This window comes from Pseudomassariella vexata (assembly GCF_002105095.1).
Source record: "Pseudomassariella vexata strain CBS 129021 chromosome Unknown BCR38scaffold_9, whole genome shotgun sequence".
In the NCBI taxonomy this organism is placed as follows: domain Eukaryota; kingdom Fungi; phylum Ascomycota; class Sordariomycetes; order Amphisphaeriales; family Pseudomassariaceae; genus Pseudomassariella; species Pseudomassariella vexata.
The window spans coordinates 973,439-991,624 of record NW_024467964.1 but is presented as its reverse complement, the minus strand read 5'-3'; the positions used below and the strand labels follow the sequence as shown (position 1 = coordinate 991,624).

The 18,186-nt window shown below is 51.1% G+C and overlaps 7 protein-coding genes across 7 annotated transcripts; 3 read left to right on the top strand and 4 right to left on the bottom strand.

Moving 5' to 3' along the window:
• Positions 1-150: 150 nt before the first annotated feature.
• BCR38DRAFT_346309 (uncharacterized protein) lies at positions 151-1,757 on the bottom strand (the record flags this gene model as incomplete). The annotated part of the gene is made up of 3 exons (XM_040856250.1): positions 151-756; positions 809-1,276; positions 1,338-1,757. The coding sequence occupies 3 exons, from the start codon at positions 1,755-1,757 to the stop codon at positions 151-153; spliced, it is 1,494 nt and encodes a 497-aa protein (XP_040714172.1).
• A 554-nt stretch (positions 1,758-2,311) lies between these two features.
• On the bottom strand, positions 2,312-3,381 carry BCR38DRAFT_410763 (uncharacterized protein; the record flags this gene model as incomplete). Its single annotated transcript, XM_040858504.1, has 4 exons — positions 2,312-2,391; positions 2,491-2,697; positions 3,006-3,145; positions 3,293-3,381. 4 exons carry the CDS (start codon positions 3,379-3,381, stop codon positions 2,312-2,314), a joined length of 516 nt encoding a protein of 171 aa, XP_040714171.1.
• Positions 3,382-6,170: 2,789 nt separating this feature from the next.
• On the top strand, positions 6,171-8,220 carry BCR38DRAFT_438206 (elongation factor Tu GTP binding domain-containing protein). The gene is made up of 2 exons (XM_040860570.1): positions 6,171-7,891; positions 7,944-8,220. Exons 1-2 carry the CDS (start codon positions 6,393-6,395, stop codon positions 7,972-7,974), a joined length of 1,530 nt encoding a protein of 509 aa, XP_040714170.1. The 5' UTR covers positions 6,171-6,392; the 3' UTR covers positions 7,975-8,220.
• A 268-nt stretch (positions 8,221-8,488) lies between these two features.
• Positions 8,489-11,955, bottom strand: BCR38DRAFT_467021 (Pre-mRNA-splicing ATP-dependent RNA helicase PRP28; the record flags this gene model as incomplete). The annotated part of the gene is made up of 2 exons (XM_040862734.1): positions 9,475-11,955; positions 8,489-8,568 (listed from the first exon to the last, which is right to left on the bottom strand). The coding sequence occupies exons 1-2, from the start codon at positions 11,633-11,635 to the stop codon at positions 8,489-8,491; spliced, it is 2,241 nt and encodes a 746-aa protein (XP_040714169.1). The 5' UTR covers positions 11,636-11,955.
• A 157-nt stretch (positions 11,956-12,112) lies between these two features.
• BCR38DRAFT_346817 (uncharacterized protein) lies at positions 12,113-12,737 on the top strand (the record flags this gene model as incomplete). Its single annotated transcript, XM_040856278.1, has 3 exons — positions 12,113-12,495; positions 12,591-12,651; positions 12,702-12,737. 3 exons carry the CDS (start codon positions 12,113-12,115, stop codon positions 12,735-12,737), a joined length of 480 nt encoding a protein of 159 aa, XP_040714168.1.
• Positions 12,738-13,217: 480 nt separating this feature from the next.
• BCR38DRAFT_347075 (uncharacterized protein) lies at positions 13,218-13,967 on the top strand (the record flags this gene model as incomplete). Its single annotated transcript, XM_040856310.1, has 1 exon — positions 13,218-13,967. One exon carries the CDS (start codon positions 13,218-13,220, stop codon positions 13,965-13,967), a length of 750 nt encoding a protein of 249 aa, XP_040714167.1.
• A 534-nt stretch (positions 13,968-14,501) lies between these two features.
• Positions 14,502-15,848, bottom strand: BCR38DRAFT_237854 (putative 14-3-3 family protein ArtA). Its single transcript, XM_040854364.1, has 4 exons — positions 15,743-15,848; positions 15,123-15,671; positions 14,991-15,061; positions 14,502-14,935 (listed from the first exon to the last, which is right to left on the bottom strand). Exons 1-4 carry the CDS (start codon positions 15,801-15,803, stop codon positions 14,822-14,824), a joined length of 795 nt encoding a protein of 264 aa, XP_040714166.1. The 5' UTR covers positions 15,804-15,848; the 3' UTR covers positions 14,502-14,821.
• Between the last annotated feature and the right edge of the window lie 2,338 nt (positions 15,849-18,186).

Here is an 18,186-nt window from a genome sequence, read left to right as displayed (position 1 = left end):
CCCAACGCCCGTATGTAAGCCATGGAAAGCTCGTAGTTAGTATAGACACTTTCACCGCTGCCACCATCCCATTCCATCAGCTCAGCTGAACAAAGGAAAATATATCGTCTAAATCATCATGAATCTCTGGTCATGTGCCCCTAAACCCAATCACCTCGCCGCCCCGAAACTCGTCTGATCTGCCCCGGGACCTTTCACAGCCGCATCGGCGTACGCCCCCGGGATGGGCACAGCGGCATATTGCTGCTCACCCGGTGCGACGGGGCCGTGCTGGTTGATGCTGAAGTCGGGTGTTGGCGCAGTAGGCGTATCTGGTGTCGTGAAAGCAGCAGGTCCCAGCTTGGGCGTGGCGCTGGGTGCCTTCTTTGGCGGTGCCTGCAAGCTGAATGGCTTGTCTGGCGACTTGGGCGACGAGCTCGTGAATGCTGACGGTGGCTCCGCGATCGGGGCACCGGGAGTGAAGCTTGGCGCCTCGGCCTCCTTGATGTCCGATAGTGACTTGTAGGCGGATGGTGGGAATCGGGGAGACAGGGCGTACTGCGAGAAGGCGGGCGACTTGGGGCCGAATCCAGGGGTGTTGGGTGCCGACTGAGTGCGGAGCTGAGCGAGGTAAAGATCGGAACGGGCGCGGTCGCGCATGTCCATGGACTTGGTCAGGCGCCGCTTGGTGTAGTAGCGGTAGAAGACGATGCTGTAAAGAGTGATGCTGATGACCTCGACCACGATTTCAATGATGATGCAGATCAAGGACCAATTCTGAACCACGTTAGTTCGATTCGCAAATTATGTTCTGGCGTTTCTGACTCACCTGAAGTCTGCAAACGAGGGCGTAGTCGACCTTGTCCTGGAAGAGCTCAGCTCGGTGGTTTTGCACACAAGCCCATCCCCACATGTCCTTATTGCCGCTGTTGTTTCTAGTGTTTTGCATGATACCCGCAGCGACTGCCCACATGGCCATGCTGAAGATGAACCAGCCGACGGCGAACAGGGTGTAGTAGACACCAACTTTCTCAGCTCGGTGATGTCCACCCCGGCAGTAACCTATGAATACGAGAACGCAGATGGACAGAGAGACGCAAGCAGCGGCCAAAACCACCTTCTGGGGCCAGGCATTGGTGTTCTCGGCCCATGGTGGAAGACCGTTCATCGCGGGTAGAGACCTGGTAGCGTTGAAGATGGCGAAAGAGGATGACAGCATAGCCAAAATGATCAAACTGCAGCTGAAGTTGATACCTCGGAGCGCAAACTTGGCCATTCGCACTCTCATCTTGGTTGTCTATGGAGTTGAGTTGGGTCAGTAGAGTCCGTTGGCCGATTTGGTATTTCTAGAAACTTACCAAATCTTTCTCCTGCTCCTTCTCCGTCGCCTTTTCTCTCTTGTCCAGGATGTCCTCCTCTCTGAATGTGGGACTCATCGGGTTTTCGAACTTTCTCGCTGGCGTGCCGGGTACTCTCATTGCGCTCTTCAGCGGCGACTTCGGCGTCATGGGCATGTTGACTGATTCCCGGTTGGATCCTTCATTATTGCCGATGTAACCAAAACCAACGTCTGCTGGCTGGGAGTGAGCCATCTCTGATCTCTCGTCTGCGAATGGCCCTCTTCCCTCAACGGGCGAGTACACTGTCGTTGCCTCGGCGAACCTCGGTGTCCGTGGCGGCTTGAGGGATGAACTGGTTGATGTAGACCCGGCAGATGAGGACCGAGACGGCGTGAGGTTCAGCGCAGAGGGTCGCCTCCTCTCGTCCAAAGGACTCATTGTGATGTGATGTCTGGTAACGGAACGTGAGAAGGAAACAAGTCTGCTGTGTTCTGTTCGGTATGGACAGCCAGGCTATGTATATAAGGCTTCAATGAGAGAGCCAATATGTAAGCAGTTCAAAGGAGCAATGCAGCGATATGAGAATAATATTGGAGAGACCAGCTACCAAAGGGAAGGCAAGATTTCCAAAGGTCGAGTAGCTGGGGGTGGTGGAGGTTTTGAGTAGGCGCCGATCCAAGAGCACTACAACCTCATTCGATCTTGTTTAAGAGGCCGCTGCATGGAGCCGTCAGTGGAGGACCACCTGCAAGAGGCAATAGGATTGCTCACCAGTGACCGGGGTTGTGCGTGTCCTGATGTCCAACTCTGTGATAGGACGGCACCGAAAAGCTCCAATCTCAAGTGGGCGTTACGTGAAAATAAACGCCCGCCAGGTGACGGGATGGCGCCGGGCTTCTTGGGTCCAGAGTTTTGTTCGAGTCGCAATATCTCGGCTCAGACGATGTTGCGATCCTGTACGTCAACGGTGTCACAGAACTGACGCAAAAGCTTCACAGAAAATCGACAGGAACGAGAGGATTGTGGATGACGAAGACCCAGCCTGTGAGATGCGAGAGAGATACGAGAGAGGCTGGGTATTATTAGGCAAGAGGAGAGTTACCATTGAAAGCGACATGCAACGGTACAGAGGGGAATAGTAGAGAATACCACCCACCCAGCTTGGCCTTACCAGCCAAGAGTGCACTCGCACATAACATATTGATTGCCTTTCTTTCTTTGGCATTGACACCCTGGTCTTTGCAGCCAACGGCCCAGGGACTGCAGCCATGGCGGCGGTTGGATGTACTCGGGATGCCAAAATTACCCCGTTCGCCTGCGAGAAGCAGACGTCTTGCCTGCGTACTCTTGCTTGAGCCCTTGCCCCTGCACATGTGGCCTGTACCATAGTAGATGATCTCCAAGCGGTGATAGGCAGAGTGTTTTCGAGCCACCCATGCATCTTGAAATCATCTGCCAATCATAAGCGAGGGCAGACGTGACGACAAGGATCAGGTTGCATGGGCTCTGAGGTGGGCGGTAAGCTTACCTACCACTTGCCAGCTTACACAGTATGGCAGCTCCTCAATTTCTTGTCCTATTGCCCGTCGTCGAGCGGTTGAGAGGAAAATCTGCTCGCCAAGTGCATAGCTGTATCCCCTCACGGGAAGAACATGGTTCGATTTTCATCCCCAAAATCTCACCTACGCGCCCAGCTGAAGTCAGTACCACGGCTGTCACAGTGACGACGTGAAAGCGCCCGGTCTCCTCTTTCCACCTCTTCCAGAAGGGAAACCCTCGTCCGTGAGAGAAACCTCAGGCGGTGGTCGACTTGCAAGCCATTATTGCTAATTTTGGTCATCAATTTGAGAAACGTGACTCGGTAAAGTCTTGGTGGAGCAAGCGAAGAGCACAAGCAATCGAAAGAGGGGTGGGACGGGATAACATTGAAAAAGGTCGCAAGCGGATCCAATCGGGCTCCCGTCCGCACTGACCTGACATGGACGGAGGATCCTTGGGCCACATCTTGGAAATCTGCCGCCGAGAATCTGGAAATCTGCTTGCTGCATACCATCGTGGACATCTCGGCAGACGCCAGAGTTGGTCACTTGGTCCGTGTCACCGAATTTAGCCCATCGTCTCATCCAGCCTTGTTTTTGGAGATTATTTTTAGCCCACGGAGTTCTGCTACTTGCACCAAGGAACAATTCGCAGCTTGCCTGGTGTGGTGCATTTAACCCGCCTTGGCCAACCCTGCGGGAGGTCTAGTGCGTCCAGAAGCCCTTTAAGTGCAAACAGCACACGATGCTGCTACTGCAACTCCCGAATCCTATGTACTGGGCCATCGTGCCGAGAGATTCCACGACACAGGACATCACGCCTAGATATATATAACCCATGGCGCCACCTTTGAGTGCTACTCTACATTCCCTATCGAGTGGCAAAACCGACCAAAACCCCCGCCGTTATATGCAAACCGCGTAAGTGTAGAAACTAGCGATACAGACTTGATGCGGACGTTAGCCTGTCCCTTGCTTCATCGGCTACTCGGGGAACGCGAGTCCAGAATTTGGCCGGCCACCGGATCTCCAGCTGGAAGCAATAGAAGAAGAGCAGCCGAGATGAGTCGTCAGGAAGTCCATGTCCCTTATTCGTAACCGAGGTCAGGTTGTTAGCCATAAAGCGCCCAAGTGTATCACAATGTGGCTTCTTCCCTTAAGTCCTAGGACATATCAAGGCTGCTACCGACGCTGTACCCTGTGCTCGGCAATATTGCAACTATCAGCCTCATGCCCGAAGGCCAAAACTGCCATAGGTGACGCCCTGTCCAGAATTAAGATCGGGCTAGATTCAGGAATATCTATTTCTTGCAGAGCTACACGCTTCGAATGCGGCCGAGTGGCCAGACTGACTAGTTATGCAGTCCAACTCTGGACACAGTCAGAACGTGACGCAACCCGGCAAGTAGACCAGTCAATTACAAATGCATCGCCGGAAAATACCCCAGAATGGTTCTAATTAGGTACCTGGTGCACTACTTGAATGCATCACTAGTTCTCATGCAGCCAGCAGGCTCTGAAGATGCGATGCTGGCGTGTTCTACCGTGTCTAATCTGGCGTCTTCCATATTTAGGCATATGTGAACATAGTTGGCCATGATGAAGCTGATGGCAATAACGAACGATATATTGGTCTAGGTAAATAGGGCAAATGCAGAGGATATATCACCGTCTGGTCAATATGACTCATTCATTATCCATAATCTTGACATTGAATGATCAGTTCGTCAACTTATTTCAGTGATCTTGGCTGGGTCTCGGTGAAAATATACAGATTCCCGTAGAACCCAATGCTTATATCACGTACTATGTAAAGAAATTCAAAGAATTGAGAAATCACCTCCACAGCGTACGACTCTAGCTTGTTTGCAATAAGCGAAAATCTAGCCTTCCCGGCACAAGGTACTATTCCAACCCCTATTCAACGACGAGGATCAGTAATGTTTATGATTTTAGAATTATCGAGTGGCTCAGATCCGGTCACGTCTCAAGCTGAGGTTGAGAACTACCACCATGAGTTTCTATTCAAAATACCTGCAAAGGAGAGTGGCCTCGCGTATGGACTGCAGCAAGTTGGGTAATATGAAGTCTTCTACATATTAATGATTTGAATGAAGGACTAGGCAGCCTTGGCCTTTCCACAACAGTCAGTAACCATTTTTATGAGGATGAATACAAGAAGCCAGGCAACCCAGTTGTTTAAAGATAGTTAAGTATCCCTAGAATCGCAATGGGGGATTCTGCTGTCCGCACAGACTGGGTGCGAGACCCTAGGAATTCCACAACTGCCAACTTGAGCTGCAACTGGTCATTGTGGTGTCATAAGTCTCCTGGTTACTTCTCAGGTCGACAATGAATAAACTAGCATTTTGATACCAGAGTACCCAGTATCGTCTCCCAAAGTGACCTTGGAAGTGCGCCGATTCGTCATAGCTTTTCTAGATCGGTCTCGACAGAACGCAGGTTTTCTCTGCTGTTGAGTGAACTGGTGCCTGGTCAACATATAAGAGAAGCAGACGATGACTTGGCTACCGTTACTTTTGTGGTCCAGAGCTTTCTGGTGCAGGCCCAGAGTAAGCAAGAGAGGATGCGACCTTGCTGGCCGTTGTGTCAAAGTTTGCGGCTTTGACACGTTTCAATAGGACAGAAAGAACTAGGCGACAAAGGGCTGAGGAGTATCTATAGGAGATGCCTCCAGCCAAAATCTTTAGAGCAGCATATACTTAAGTGTTGGGGGAAAGGAGCGACTGTGTCGCCTGCTAGACATACCTTCGATATTACGACAGAGAACCTCAGCTATAGCTCCTGTATCATAGGACTATCCCTCATCTACTTGGTTTCTCAGCAGCAAGCTTTCTCGGCCAAGCGAACAGTGACTCTTCGCAGATAACGGAATGCAGTAATAGTTAAGAGATTGAGTGCCATATGGGGTCCAGCTTCAAGTCAGGGACATGGTGAATCACATGAAGCGGTATGAATACCCACATGTATGCGTCAAGTTCATTAAACAAATATCATAATTGATAGAGAATAAATCAACACAGCATATTGTAACTCCCACAGAAAATCCTGGGGTTCAGCTGCAGCTGGCGTTGATATCATCAAATTTGACCCTTATTAGTTCCACAAGGACATGGCACTGAAATGATGGTGGGGTAATGCCCCTCGTTCCCCAAGGCTTAGCTGTACATAGCACTGAGCTTATCTTATCAATAATCATCCCTGCCAGCTGATGCCTTGGGTTGGCGGGCCGGCCGGACGGCGCAAGGAGGGGTGCAGCAGCTCCGTCGAGTCATCGCCTCAGACTGCCATTCACAGGGCAAAATTGAAAATATTCGCGATCGCAGCGGCTTGTAGAGGATTTGAATAACCACGACGAACCCGACCTCCAAAAAAGTGATCAGGGATAATTGCAAATATCTGCTGAACACTTCGGTTCCTGCACGAATCAACTGCCCACAACAATCAACCATCCTAAAAAAATCTCGAAAGCAAGAAGCAAACAACCCCACATCCACTTCAACAACCACCCATCATGGCTGCCAACGGCGATAAGTTTGGCAATGACCTGCCCGAGTCCGGCTCGGAGTCCGAAAACGAGTCTCTCGATGAAGAGGTTGAAGAGCAGGAGCAGAAGCCGCTTAAGTCGGCCATGAAGAAGCCCCTCGTCGCTCCTCCCGTCCAGCGACCTGAACTCCCCCCACAGACCGATCCGAAGGACCTCGACGTAAAGACACTGTCGCCGACCACCCCTGAAATCATTGCGAGACAGGCGACAATCAACATCGGCACCATCGGCCACGTCGCTCACGGAAAATCGACGGTGGTGAAGGCCATCTCGGGTGTGCAAACCGTCCGTTTCAAGAACGAACTCATCCGCAACATCACCATCAAGCTTGGATACGCCAACGCAAAAATATACAAGTGTGATAATGAAGAGTGCCCGCGGCCCGGCTGCTACAGAAGCTACAAGAGTGAGAAGGAGGTGGACCCGCCATGCGAGCGCGAAGGGTGCAGTGGCAAGTACCGTCTGCTGCGACACGTCTCCTTCGTCGATTGCCCCGGTCACGACATTCTCATGAGCACTATGTTGTCTGGTGCGGCAGTGATGGACGCTGCCCTTCTCCTGATTGCTGGCAACGAAACCGTACCCCAGCCTCAAACATCGGAGCATTTGGCCGCTATCGAGATCATGAAGCTCGACAAGATCATTATTCTGCAGAACAAGGTCGATTTAATGCGGGAAGAGGCTGCCCAACAACACTACCAGTCCATTCTCAAGTTCGTAAGAGGAACCCCCGCCTCCAAATCGCCCATCATCCCCATCTCGGCCCAACTGAAGTTCAACATCGACGCCGTCAACGACGCTATTGTGAACACCATTCCGATACCCCCCCGAGACTTCACAATTGAGCCGCACATGATGGTGATTCGGTCCTTTGATGTTAACAAGCCTGGTGCTGAGATCGATGAGCTGAAGGGCGGTGTTGCTGGTGGCAGTATTCTGCACGGAGTCTTGAGGTTGGGCGACGAGATCGAGATCCGGCCTGGGATCGTCACGCGTGATGACAAGGGCAACCTCCAATGCAAGCCTATTGTCAGTCGTATCGTATCGCTCAACTCGGAATTCAACGACCTCAAGTACGCCGTACCCGGTGGCCTGATTGGTGTCGGTACTCGCATCGACCCTACTCTCTGCAGAGCCGATCGTTTGGTCGGTTTCGTGTTGGGTCTCAAGGGTCGCCTCCCCTCTATCTACAGCGAGATTGAGGTCAACTTCTACCTCCTCAAGAGACTGCTCGGTGTCCGAACCGCAGATGGCAAGCAAGCCAAGGTTGCTAAGCTGACCAAGAACGAGATTCTGATGGTCAACATTGGTTCCACTTCTACCGGTGCCAAGGTCGCTGCTATCAAGCAGGATGCCGCAAAATTGATTCTTACGAGCCCTGCCTGCACAAATCTTGGGGAGAAGATTGCGCTAAGTCGACGTATCGAGAAGCATTGGCGTCTCATCGGATGGGCCACGATCACTGCGTAAGTTCATCATAACTCCTTTTTGTTTCCAGCATTTCTAACTAATGAATAGTGGTGTGACCTTGGAGCCAACTGTGTCCTGAACGAATCATTGAACACCAATTCAAACGACATAAGCGCATGCTACATTTCCACGGGCTATAGTTTGAGGATAAAAGAACCGCAGAGGGCACGGGGAATCGGTCATGGCTCAAGATCAAGGAATCCTGAAGGCCGTGCCATTGAGTGATCTCTACTCGGGGGTGTTTCAGCGGCTGGTAAACATGCCTAGGAGAACATGTATCGTAGTTAGCGGTTCTATAGAGGAAAATCAAAATATGTCACCAAAACACGGAGAAGGAGTAGCCGAATACGGGCTGGTATAATCCAGGATGCTACAACGGATCGTTCTATGGATATTCAAGCGGGATAGCCACAGTGTACTTTTGCTTTCCCGGTACCATAACCCAACATTTGCATAGCTTTACTGCAAGTAACACACTTTACTTGGCTCACTTTGGTATATGCTATGGTAGCGCGGTGTACTTATATAGGATCTGCGGTTTGACTGGCTGGCTGACCGACTAACCTTTGAAATCCAAGTTCAACTCCCTCATTCTACCACAGACGAAGTAGTTGTATACCACCAGCAGGGAAGCCAGCCGTACTTTCCGTGTGCTTGTTTGTGCTGAGCATTTCTTTAATGAGACGCGACAAATTCCCATTGTGAGAAGATGACATAACTCAGCTCCCATCCACCGAATGTCAAGTATGATTAGGCGTTGAACCCGCCCTTGTTATCAAACTGTGGAAGCTTGGAAGGTGTCCTGGCAGTCACAAATGGGACTTGACATTGTGTCTAGAAGCGGGTTTCGTATTTCACAATACATGTCACGATATGTCTGGGTTTGGGCAAATAAAGTAGTAACCTTGTCAAGGTTAGCATAGTACGCAGACCCTCTTCATGTAGCTGGGCCAAGTTCTAAACAAGGATACTCTTGACTCAAGACGAGCGTCACAATTTGTATATTTGATGGCAGTTAGGGTCTCAGGAGGATATCATCCGGGATCATGACAGCTCAATGATGTGGAATAGTTGGCACGCGAATCCAAAAAATGAGAAAAATTCATGCTAGAAGTGACGATAGCTTTCCCAGCCGCAGGCGGATTGTACCAGAGACCATGATATAGCTATAAGAAAACTACTGACTGCGTCTATATAGGACTATCACATAGTTCCTCAGATGTACAGACATAGCTTCCTTGCAAAGGAGCTTTGCCCACTTAAACCAGGAAGAAACGAAAAAAGCGTCTCTGGCGGTGGGCCGTAGTGACGAATTGTATGCCACGATGGATGATAGTATTTCACAGAAAAGCCGAGAGGATCATGGGATTTGGCATTCATCCAATTGTCGAGACGATTGTGAACACTAGGAAAGGGCTGCATTAGCGTTTTCAGCGAGGGAAACCCATTGCGTACCTAATCATAAAGTAGTACGGTGAGGGCATCATCATCATCATTCGCATCTGGCATTCAATCCAGTTCACTCTAATGGTATAATCCTAGTTCCAACTGCTGCTTTTACCGCCCTCTTCAATCTTACCCCTACCACCACCTCTCGTAGGTTTCGACTGAGCCGCTTCGTGCCGCCTAAGTTCCTCAGGTACTTTACTGATACTGCTCTTACTGAGCATCTGCTTCAAGTCATACATAACATCCGTGTCCTCGTTGCCTAAGAACGTAATCGCGACACCGCTCTTGCCAGCACGACCCGTTCGTCCGATTCTGTGGGTGTAAGACTCGATGGAAGACGCCATGTTGAAGTTGACGACCAGACTGACGTCCGGCACGTCGATACCTCGTCCTGCCAGATCGGTGGCCACGAGGACTTCTGTGGCTCCCGAACGAACCGACGCAAGTGCCTGCTCACGCTGCTCTTGGGTTTTGGAACCGTGCAAAGTGACAGCGCTGAAGCCCATATGTTTAATCTCGCGCGCAACAGCGTCACAATTGCGCTTGATGTTGACGAAGACGATGATGGGAGGTGCGAAGCCGCCATTTTGAAGAATTTCGCAGAGACGCTTCTTCTTTTTGTCCTCTCCGGAGACCATCTCAACGCGTTGCTCGACCGTGTCAACTGCCTCTCCCGCATTACCGATCGTGACAGTGGCCGGGCGTCGCAGGTATTTCCTGGCTATCTTCTCGACAGCTGGCGGCATGGTGGCCGTGTACATCATGGTCTGACGATATCGATCCTTTCCACCAAGATGGCGTGACATAAGTTGTCCGTTCTCAGCCTCTTCTGTATCTGGTTTTTCATTTGTGACGGGCAGTGCATCCAGAATCTTGTTTACAGACTCTTCGAAACCCATGTCGATCATACGATCTGCCTCGTCCATGATCATGTAACAACACTGAGAAAGAACCACAAGACGGCGCTCAATACAGTCGACCAGACGACCGGGAGTTGCAACAATAATCTCCGCGCCATTTCGAAGCGCATATGCCTGTTCCTCAAGAGCGTGACCACCAACAATACTGACGACGGTAAAGCCAAGTGGCGTGGCGAACTTTCGAGCTTCGGTTTCGATCTGTTGTACCAGTTCTCGAGTAGGAGCCATAATAAGAGCATACGGACCATCATTCTTCGTGAACTCGTTCAGAGGCGGCAGTTCTGAGATGTACACTAAAAGGGGTAACAAGAACGCGGCCGTTTTTCCAGATCCGGTGACGGCAACACCAATGAGATCACGGGCCTGGAGGGCTATTGGGATGGCTGCTCGCTGAATAGCACTGGGCTCGTCGTACCCAACATTTGCGACAATATCGAGCAACCGATGAGGTAATCCTGACTCTTGCCAGTTTCGCATGGGATTCGGAATATAACCTCCTTTCGTGGCGATACCGAAGTCCTCTTTGAAGATACGCCAGTCTCTTTCTTTCATCTCGTCGAGGGTCTTTTCTGACCAGTGCTTTCCAAGGCCTTTGCGATTTGCCCTTTCCTTTGCCTTCTCGGCCATTTCCATGAGCTCTCGGGCTCGTTCCGCGCCATGCTCAGGATCTGACTCGGCGATCAAACGGGCCTGCTTTTTGAGGTTTTCATATGTGACGCTGTCATCGAAACCACCTTGGCGGAAGGTGGGTTCCAACTGCTGGGCGTAGATAGGATCGTGATCCTGACTGGTATCCTCGTTAAGGTCCCATTCGAAGTTGAACTTCTTTTCCGTCGTCCGTTTTCTCTTCTTTTGAGCCGAGAATGTGGATTGATTCATCTCAGGACCCATGTAACGGGCCCGTATCAGTGCTGCTTCGGCGTCTTCTGGTGCTGCCCGCTTTTTGTCGTCCTTACTCTTGTCTTTGTCCTTTTCCTTGAACCTCCCCTCTCTAGCCTGCCTATCGTTGTTTCCAGGGCCTTGGCGGTCATACCTGCCTTGTGATCGCATGGCTTTCGGACCTGTAGGGACAGCGGATTGCCTGTCGTCTCGAGTGTACCGGCCGTTGCCGCCTTCAATGTTATACCCCCTGCTCGGTCCATTGTTCGCCGTATTGCTGTTGCCTCCAGCACTCCGCGCTGCCACCGCTTGCGGTTTCTCCTTCTCCTTCAGTTTCTGTTGTTCCTTCAGTTCGGCCTCCTTTGCAAGGCGCTCTCGTTCGGCTTTGGGAATGAATCGCGGTTTAGCGGCTGCGGCATCTGCGGCCTTTTTTTGTCGAAGTACTTCCTCGATATCGAGTGGCACCTTCCTGCCGCCGTTGGTACTGCTCATTGTGTCGGTTAATAAAGTCGATGGGTCGAGGTCAGGAGTTAGGTTTGCGACTGAGGTCCGCGCAGATATTTAGTAACCCGGGCAGATAGAGTACTAAAGTAGAGGCTGCTTTGTATAACATATATTCACTTGAGTAGATATTCCACGGGGGTGAGACGATGCGTGCTGTCGAGGTTGAGCTAGCCTCGTATAGCGAAAGTAGTAGAGACGTCGTGAGGCATCTGGAAGGCTGAGAGTTTAGGGAGCCGTGATCCTGACATTCACAGTAGATGGGTATTGTTTGCAGTGGAACGTCTAGATTGGAACCAATCGGAAGGTTTAGCGGACCCCAGTCTCAGCACAACTACCACTCAAGCTGCCAAGCGGGGGCACCCTCAAGCGAGTTGCCGCAACTGCCAAATTTCTGACATTGGAGCTTCGAGGAGAGTGAAAGCTTTGGGCAGACAACAGTTGACTCTCAACCCAACCATTTATAACATGGCGACTACAAACCGATATGTCGAGCTAGCGAAGCAAATGCACCCCCGTTTGCAGCGCTTCTTCGCCAAGTATCCGCCCAATCAGATCCTCCCGGCGTCAACGAGGACGAACACGATCAAGGACGGCGCGACACCGAATCCTTTCCTCCCACACAAGCACCCCATCACAGGCAAATGGCACGACCCTGAGTTCTCATTGCGCCGGCAGGCAGAGCTGGTCAAGCTGGCACGAGAGGAGGGTGTGGAGGAGCTGCTGCCCTTTACAAACAAGGGTACCGAGGAGCGCATACGAAAGAGAGTCGAAGAGGGCTTGAGGGTGAAGGGTACTGGTGTGGGAGAACGTGTCAAGGGTCACTTGCACGAGAGAATGCTTTCTGTCAAGTATGTTGCCCTTTTGCAGGCCATGCTGGCTGTAGTTCGACGACACTGGGCTGGGAAGTTGTACATTATAAAGGGTTGTGCTAACTTAGTGCCAGGATGGAGAAGAGAAGAACAGCCATGCTGGGTATGCCCAGATTGGTCAGAGAATGGCGAAAAGTAAGTTATAACCTGATCTTTGCCATGTCGATCTTCTAACCAGGGAACAGACGGGCAAAAGCAAATGGACCAAGTACCCCAGGTAGGGGGTTTGAGATCCTCGGGTTGACATGGTACGATACCAAGCCAAGAACAACTGTACAAAATTGGGTGTATAAATACTGTACCAATTTCACAAGACGGGAGAATCATGAACTCTTCCCAGCAATCCTGGGCCATTGGACGTTGGTGACTAAAAATGCAATGGTGGTTCCGATGAAACTACTTGGGCAAATGGTGAGTGGACACAATGATGGCATTTTTTTCCACGTCACTCACCTACCCTACCTTTTCCAGAGATTTCCATCTTTGCGATTTACTTGCAATCAATTAGTAGACACGGGTCAGAAACCAGCAACTTTTTAGACCCTGAACAGCTTCATACAGCTCACGTGACCCTGGCTTAAACTCCAAGCAATATCCAAGATTTCCAAGATTCTTCCCTCATGCATGCGTCACTCTCACTTACACACCCCTCCCCCACCACAACATTGGGCAAACCATCACCATCACCGGCAAAGCCAAATATGCCAGCCTCAAATTCTAGCGTAGAGCCCACGCTCTACGAAATCCTCTCGCTCACCCCGAAGAGCCTTGAAGGCCAGGACCCACCCACTCAGACCAAAGCAGTAAAGCAAGCATACCGCGCCGCCCTGCTCAAGCACCACCCGGACAAAAACCAGCAAGCCAAATCGCAATCCGAGGGCACCGCCAACTCAAAAACGGCAACCCACTACACTGTGGACCAAATCACCCACGCATATACCGTTCTCAGCGACTCCAAGCAGCGCCGCGAATACACGCGGTCCCTGCAGACTCGGACTCGCACCACTACCACCTCTAGTAGTACGCGTAATGGTAAGACTACTACCCGTACCCAGTGCCACTCCTTCCAAACCGGCGTGGAGACCGTCGACCTGGACGATCTGTCCTGGGATGGTAAACGCGGCGTCTACTACTGGTCCTGCCGGTGCGGCAACCCACGGGGGTTCTGCTTCCGGGAGATGGACCTGGATGAGGTGGGTGAAGAAGGCGAGTTGATGGTCGAGTGCGCGGGGTGCAGTCTCTGGCTCAAGGTGTTGTTTGAGGAGGTAGAAGACGACGAGGATGCAGAGGGGACTGGGCAACAAGTCCAGAGTAGCAATAGCAACTCGGGTGAGAAGGTGGTGCAACGCGGCAGCGCCGAGGGCAAGACAGGCGGATGGAGCTGGAAGTTCAACTTCGGGATTTCGATTGGTGGGTCGGCGGGCATCAATGCGACGGCGGGGAGGTCGTAGGAGCTGCATGACAAGGAGAGAGGACATGCCGAATGGGGGCTTAAAAAGATGATGAGTTCGCAATGCAGGCCCGAGTACCCACTGCCTCGCAAGCAGCAGGGCCAGAGCATTAGGGGTATCCGGAAGAGGGCAGAGGCCGCGGGTTGCGCTGGATATATGTACATTATTATGAGTCGAGGCGCAAACGGAAAGGGGAGCCCGGAGGATGATATGTTCAGTGATTGTTTCGTTGGCTTGACATGAAGACAGTATCCTCGGAGTATCAGGAGTCTGAGAGCCTGTAATCATTTGACTTGTGTAGTGACATCGTGATATTAGACGTCTTGCATTACCCAAGTGGACATACTTTGACACGAAGACTTCGGCTTATATAGTGTCCTCAGTCCAGAGTAATCTGACAAAAGTTATAGGTATCCTACTGCTGGACTCGACCTAGAAATTTACTTCCTGTTGGGGACATTTCAACGAAGCAAGTCAACCCTTTCACTACAGGAGGCCGAGGTCATGGTTGCGCGGCCGCATCACATCATGTCGTTCACGCTTCACTTTCTGTATTTCTTATAGAAAAGCAAGGGTTTGTTTATTTTGTCCAGACGGGATTGCATTAGAGTCTAAAAGGCAAAGCATTCTGCACGGAATTGCCTCCAAAAGCTGTGCTTTAGCTCTTCTGCCCGTAGGAAGAGAGAAAAATCCTCCCAAAAGTCTTGTCGGTGTATTTGCCACGGAAAAATCATGCAGAATCTCAAATGAGACGGGTTCTCAATCCACACTCCATAGACACCAATGTCCGCCCAAAGTCCGCGCTCTCCGTCTTGTCTCCTTTAGATATCATCGGGTTGAGGGGTAAGTCAGATTTACTCGGCGGCCTTGGTCTCCTCTGCAGGCGCCTCGGCAGCCTTCTCGGCCTCCTGGGCAGGAGCAGCAGCGGACTCGGCGGCAGGCTCGGCCTCGGATGAGGTCCAGAGGGTCTGTATCTCGATGTTAGAGTGGCCCATGTTATGTATCAAGAGCACGGGTACGTACCAAGTTGTCTCGGAGAAGCTGCATGATCAGAGTCGAGTCCTTGTAGCTCTCCTCGCTTAGGGTATCAAGTTCTGTAACAATTTGTAAGACACTCGCAATTCCACGACCACTTTCATCATTCCCAGCACTTACCAGCAATCGCATCATCGAAAGCCTGCTTCGCAAGATGGCAAGCCTGGTCGGGGGCGTTCAGGATCTCGTAGTAGAAGACAGAGAAGTTCAGCGCGAGACCCAGGCGGATGGGGTGGGTAGGAGGCAGCTCGGTCTGAGCAACCTCGGTAGCCGCCTTGTAGGCCTCGAGCGACTTGTCGGCGGACTCCTTTCGGCGGTCACCAATGGCGAATTCGGCGAGGTATCGGTGGTAGTCGCCCTTCATCTTGTGGTAGAAGACCTTGGACTCGCCAGACTTAGCGGAGGGGATCAGGTGCTGGTCCAGAACCTCGAGAATATCGTCGCAGATCTTGGCAAGCTCGGCCTCGATCTTTTGTCTGTACTCCTTGATTAGGCCGACCTGCGAGGAGTTGCCCTTGGACTCCTCCTTCTGTTCGATAGAGGTGACGATTCTCCAAGATGCACGGCGGGCACCAATGACGTTCTTGTAGGCAACCGAGAGAAGATTGCGCTCCTCGACCGTCAGGTCACGGTCCTCAGAGGCGACGATCTTCATGTTCTCGACCATCTCTGTTCCAGATCAGCGAGGTTGCGCTTCAAAGCAGTGCAAGCATGAGTCTGTAGGTTTCGTCACAACATACCCTCGTAGCGCTCAGCCTGCTCGGCGAGCTTGGCAAGATACACAGCATCTTCGTGACCCATTTTGGCGATGTGGGATTCGATAGAATCAGGACTACAGTGTCAAAGATTGATGTTAGCCTCGTTGCAATCAAGTGTCGTCGTCAAAGAAGACGAGATTGTGTGCGGTGTCATGTAGGTAGCTGAAGTGGTGCTAGGGATAAATGAGAAAGTGTGAGGTGGAAGTTGCGAGTTTGCAGCCCAGATGCGACAAATGCTGATGTCAACAAATAAAGTGGGATCTCCAGGGAGGCCTTAGATGTTTGTCGGATTCTGCCTTCACAGGTGTCGAAGGCGCGTCAAGGTCAATGGGAGGTGATGAATGGCAACGGGAAAGCCTCCCCGCATCGTGGTGGGGTTTGCGCCTACCGCTGAAGCTGCTGAACGCGTGGGAGGATAGGGATGCGAACCAGGGCAGCCTGTCGCAACAGGCAAGTGAAGGTGCGGGTGCTTTGTATATAGCCTGGTGATGGTTTTTGGTGTCGTCGGTGAAGCGGTCGTGATGCGGGCTCGCGATGACGAAAGAGGTTGCGGAGGGGGATTCAGGGTTGGGATGTCACCAGGTGCAGCAGGGACAGACGCACAGGGAGACGATGGGCAACGGGGAGACAGGAGATGACACGTTAAAGGGCCGGGTCGGGGGCATGTAAAACTTACTTTTCGGTTCTTTGGTTGTTGTGAAAGAGTGAATTTCTTGGATGAACGGTTCTTCAGAAGAAGCGCAAAAAGAAAGGGATCTCGAAATGGAGTTTGGGGATTATGGGAAGGCAAAGATTTTGAGAGGGCTGTGTCGAAATTGGGATTGGGTTGGTTTTGTTGGCCAAAGGAGGCCAAGGTGAGAGAGACAGTGGTGGCCTGGCAGACTGCAGAACCTCCTCGTACGCTGCCTCGGGCAATCTGGTTACAGTGTAGGCCGGGGGCTCCAGGGTAGACAAGACTAGTCGGGGGCCCGGTAGTGGGTGCCAGCAATCAATCAATGGGTCATTGGAACATCGAAGGGGGAAGGCAAGTACGATGAACCTTGGACGTCAGTTACCAGCCTCATAAGCTCTCAACATAAATGAGTCAACGTGCCGAACGAACTGTTTCCAATTACCTAGATTTTCACGTTCCCTGTCTCAATCAATTGATTTCTTGCCGTTTGCTTTCCGTATGTTCGTCCTTCTTGTCTGCACAACGTGATGACACTGATTGTGGTTCCTTCTGCACCTGTAAAGCAACGACCTTCAATTCCAGAAAAAGAAGGTCCACTGTTCATTGTTCTGCTGTTGGTACGATGTGCGAAGTACCTGTTTGTCCTTTGATTGAGGTGTTTTAGCATCCCATCATCTCACTTATGCGGCAGCTTGCCGCTCATGCTGCATCTTCTCCAAGACTTGTCGCTCTGGAAAATCCTGCCTGTTTTTCTTGTCGCCGTAGCCTTGATGCCTTCAACCGTTCGATCTCGGGTATAGGCAACAGGATGGACAGGACAGTTAGCTTTCTGGCGTCAAGCTCTGATAAGTCTGCCTTCCAATCTGCCATCCCATCCTCGTGGCCAACAATCTCGCCGTCCAATTGATCGTCTTAAAACACACGGACCAAAATTGCTCATAGCTCTTGAAATTGAGCTAATCAATCAAGCCTCAAACGCATGGACCAATCCACTCAATATCTCAGATGTCTGATCACGTCAGGGCATTTGGCATGATATAGGAAGAGTCTGCACCGCCTACGTCAACAACTGCAGCGAGCACCATCAAATTTCTTCCCCACTGCAGAGCCGGCTGACCACTCCAATGAAGTGGTCCATTGCTGGACACCGAGATATCGCGAGAGGCCCATAACGTCACCAGGCTACAAGAATGAATGAATCTGGGGCTGCCCTACTAGACATCCATGCCATGGACTGCAGTTGCATCGCCAAGAAAATCCCGGCTGCAGCCCCAAAGCCGAGACTGCCAACACTAGTATTTCGGAAGCCATGCTGTTGTTCGGTAACCATCCGAGTATTATAACATGGGATTCTGACAACGCCATTGTGTTGTACAGGAAGAAATGATACTTGAATAATTGCTAATAGTATCATTTGGCAAGATAATTCTTTGCCACAAACAACTAATGGCCCGGCAATTCTATTACCTACATAATCACAGCCAACGATTACGCCTAATTTAAATAAAATTTCAGAGACTTGACAAATACAACGTACTGATGGCATCAGAACGGAGGAGGTACAAGTACGATATGAATGGTGGATAAGATACCTCACTTCTTTTGAGGGGTCAGAGATGAGCGTGGCCAGTGGCTATACCAGTTGATACGGAGGCTATCAATTCAAGCAGATGCCCAGTGAGCTGTAGGAAATCAACTCATTTCAATCTCATCAGAGTCACCCCATTCTTCTGGTCAGATGGTCACAATGCTC

Coding starts and splice junctions, on each gene's coding strand:
- BCR38DRAFT_438206 (XM_040860570.1), top strand. CDS start 6,393: ATGGCTGCCAACGGCGATAAGTTTGGCAATGACCTGCCCGAGTCCGGC. Junction 7,892..7,943: donor GGATGGGCCACGATCACTGC/GTAAGTTCATCA, acceptor ACTAATGAATAG/TGGTGTGACCTTGGAGCCAA.
- BCR38DRAFT_237854 (XM_040854364.1), bottom strand. CDS start 15,803: ATGGGTCACGAAGATGCTGTGTATCTTGCCAAGCTCGCCGAGCAGGCT. Junction 15,672..15,742: donor GCAGGCTGAGCGCTACGAGG/GTATGTTGTGAC, acceptor GATCTGGAACAG/AGATGGTCGAGAACATGAAG. Junction 14,936..14,990: donor AGCTTCTCCGAGACAACTTG/GTACGTACCCGT, acceptor ATCGAGATACAG/ACCCTCTGGACCTCATCCGA.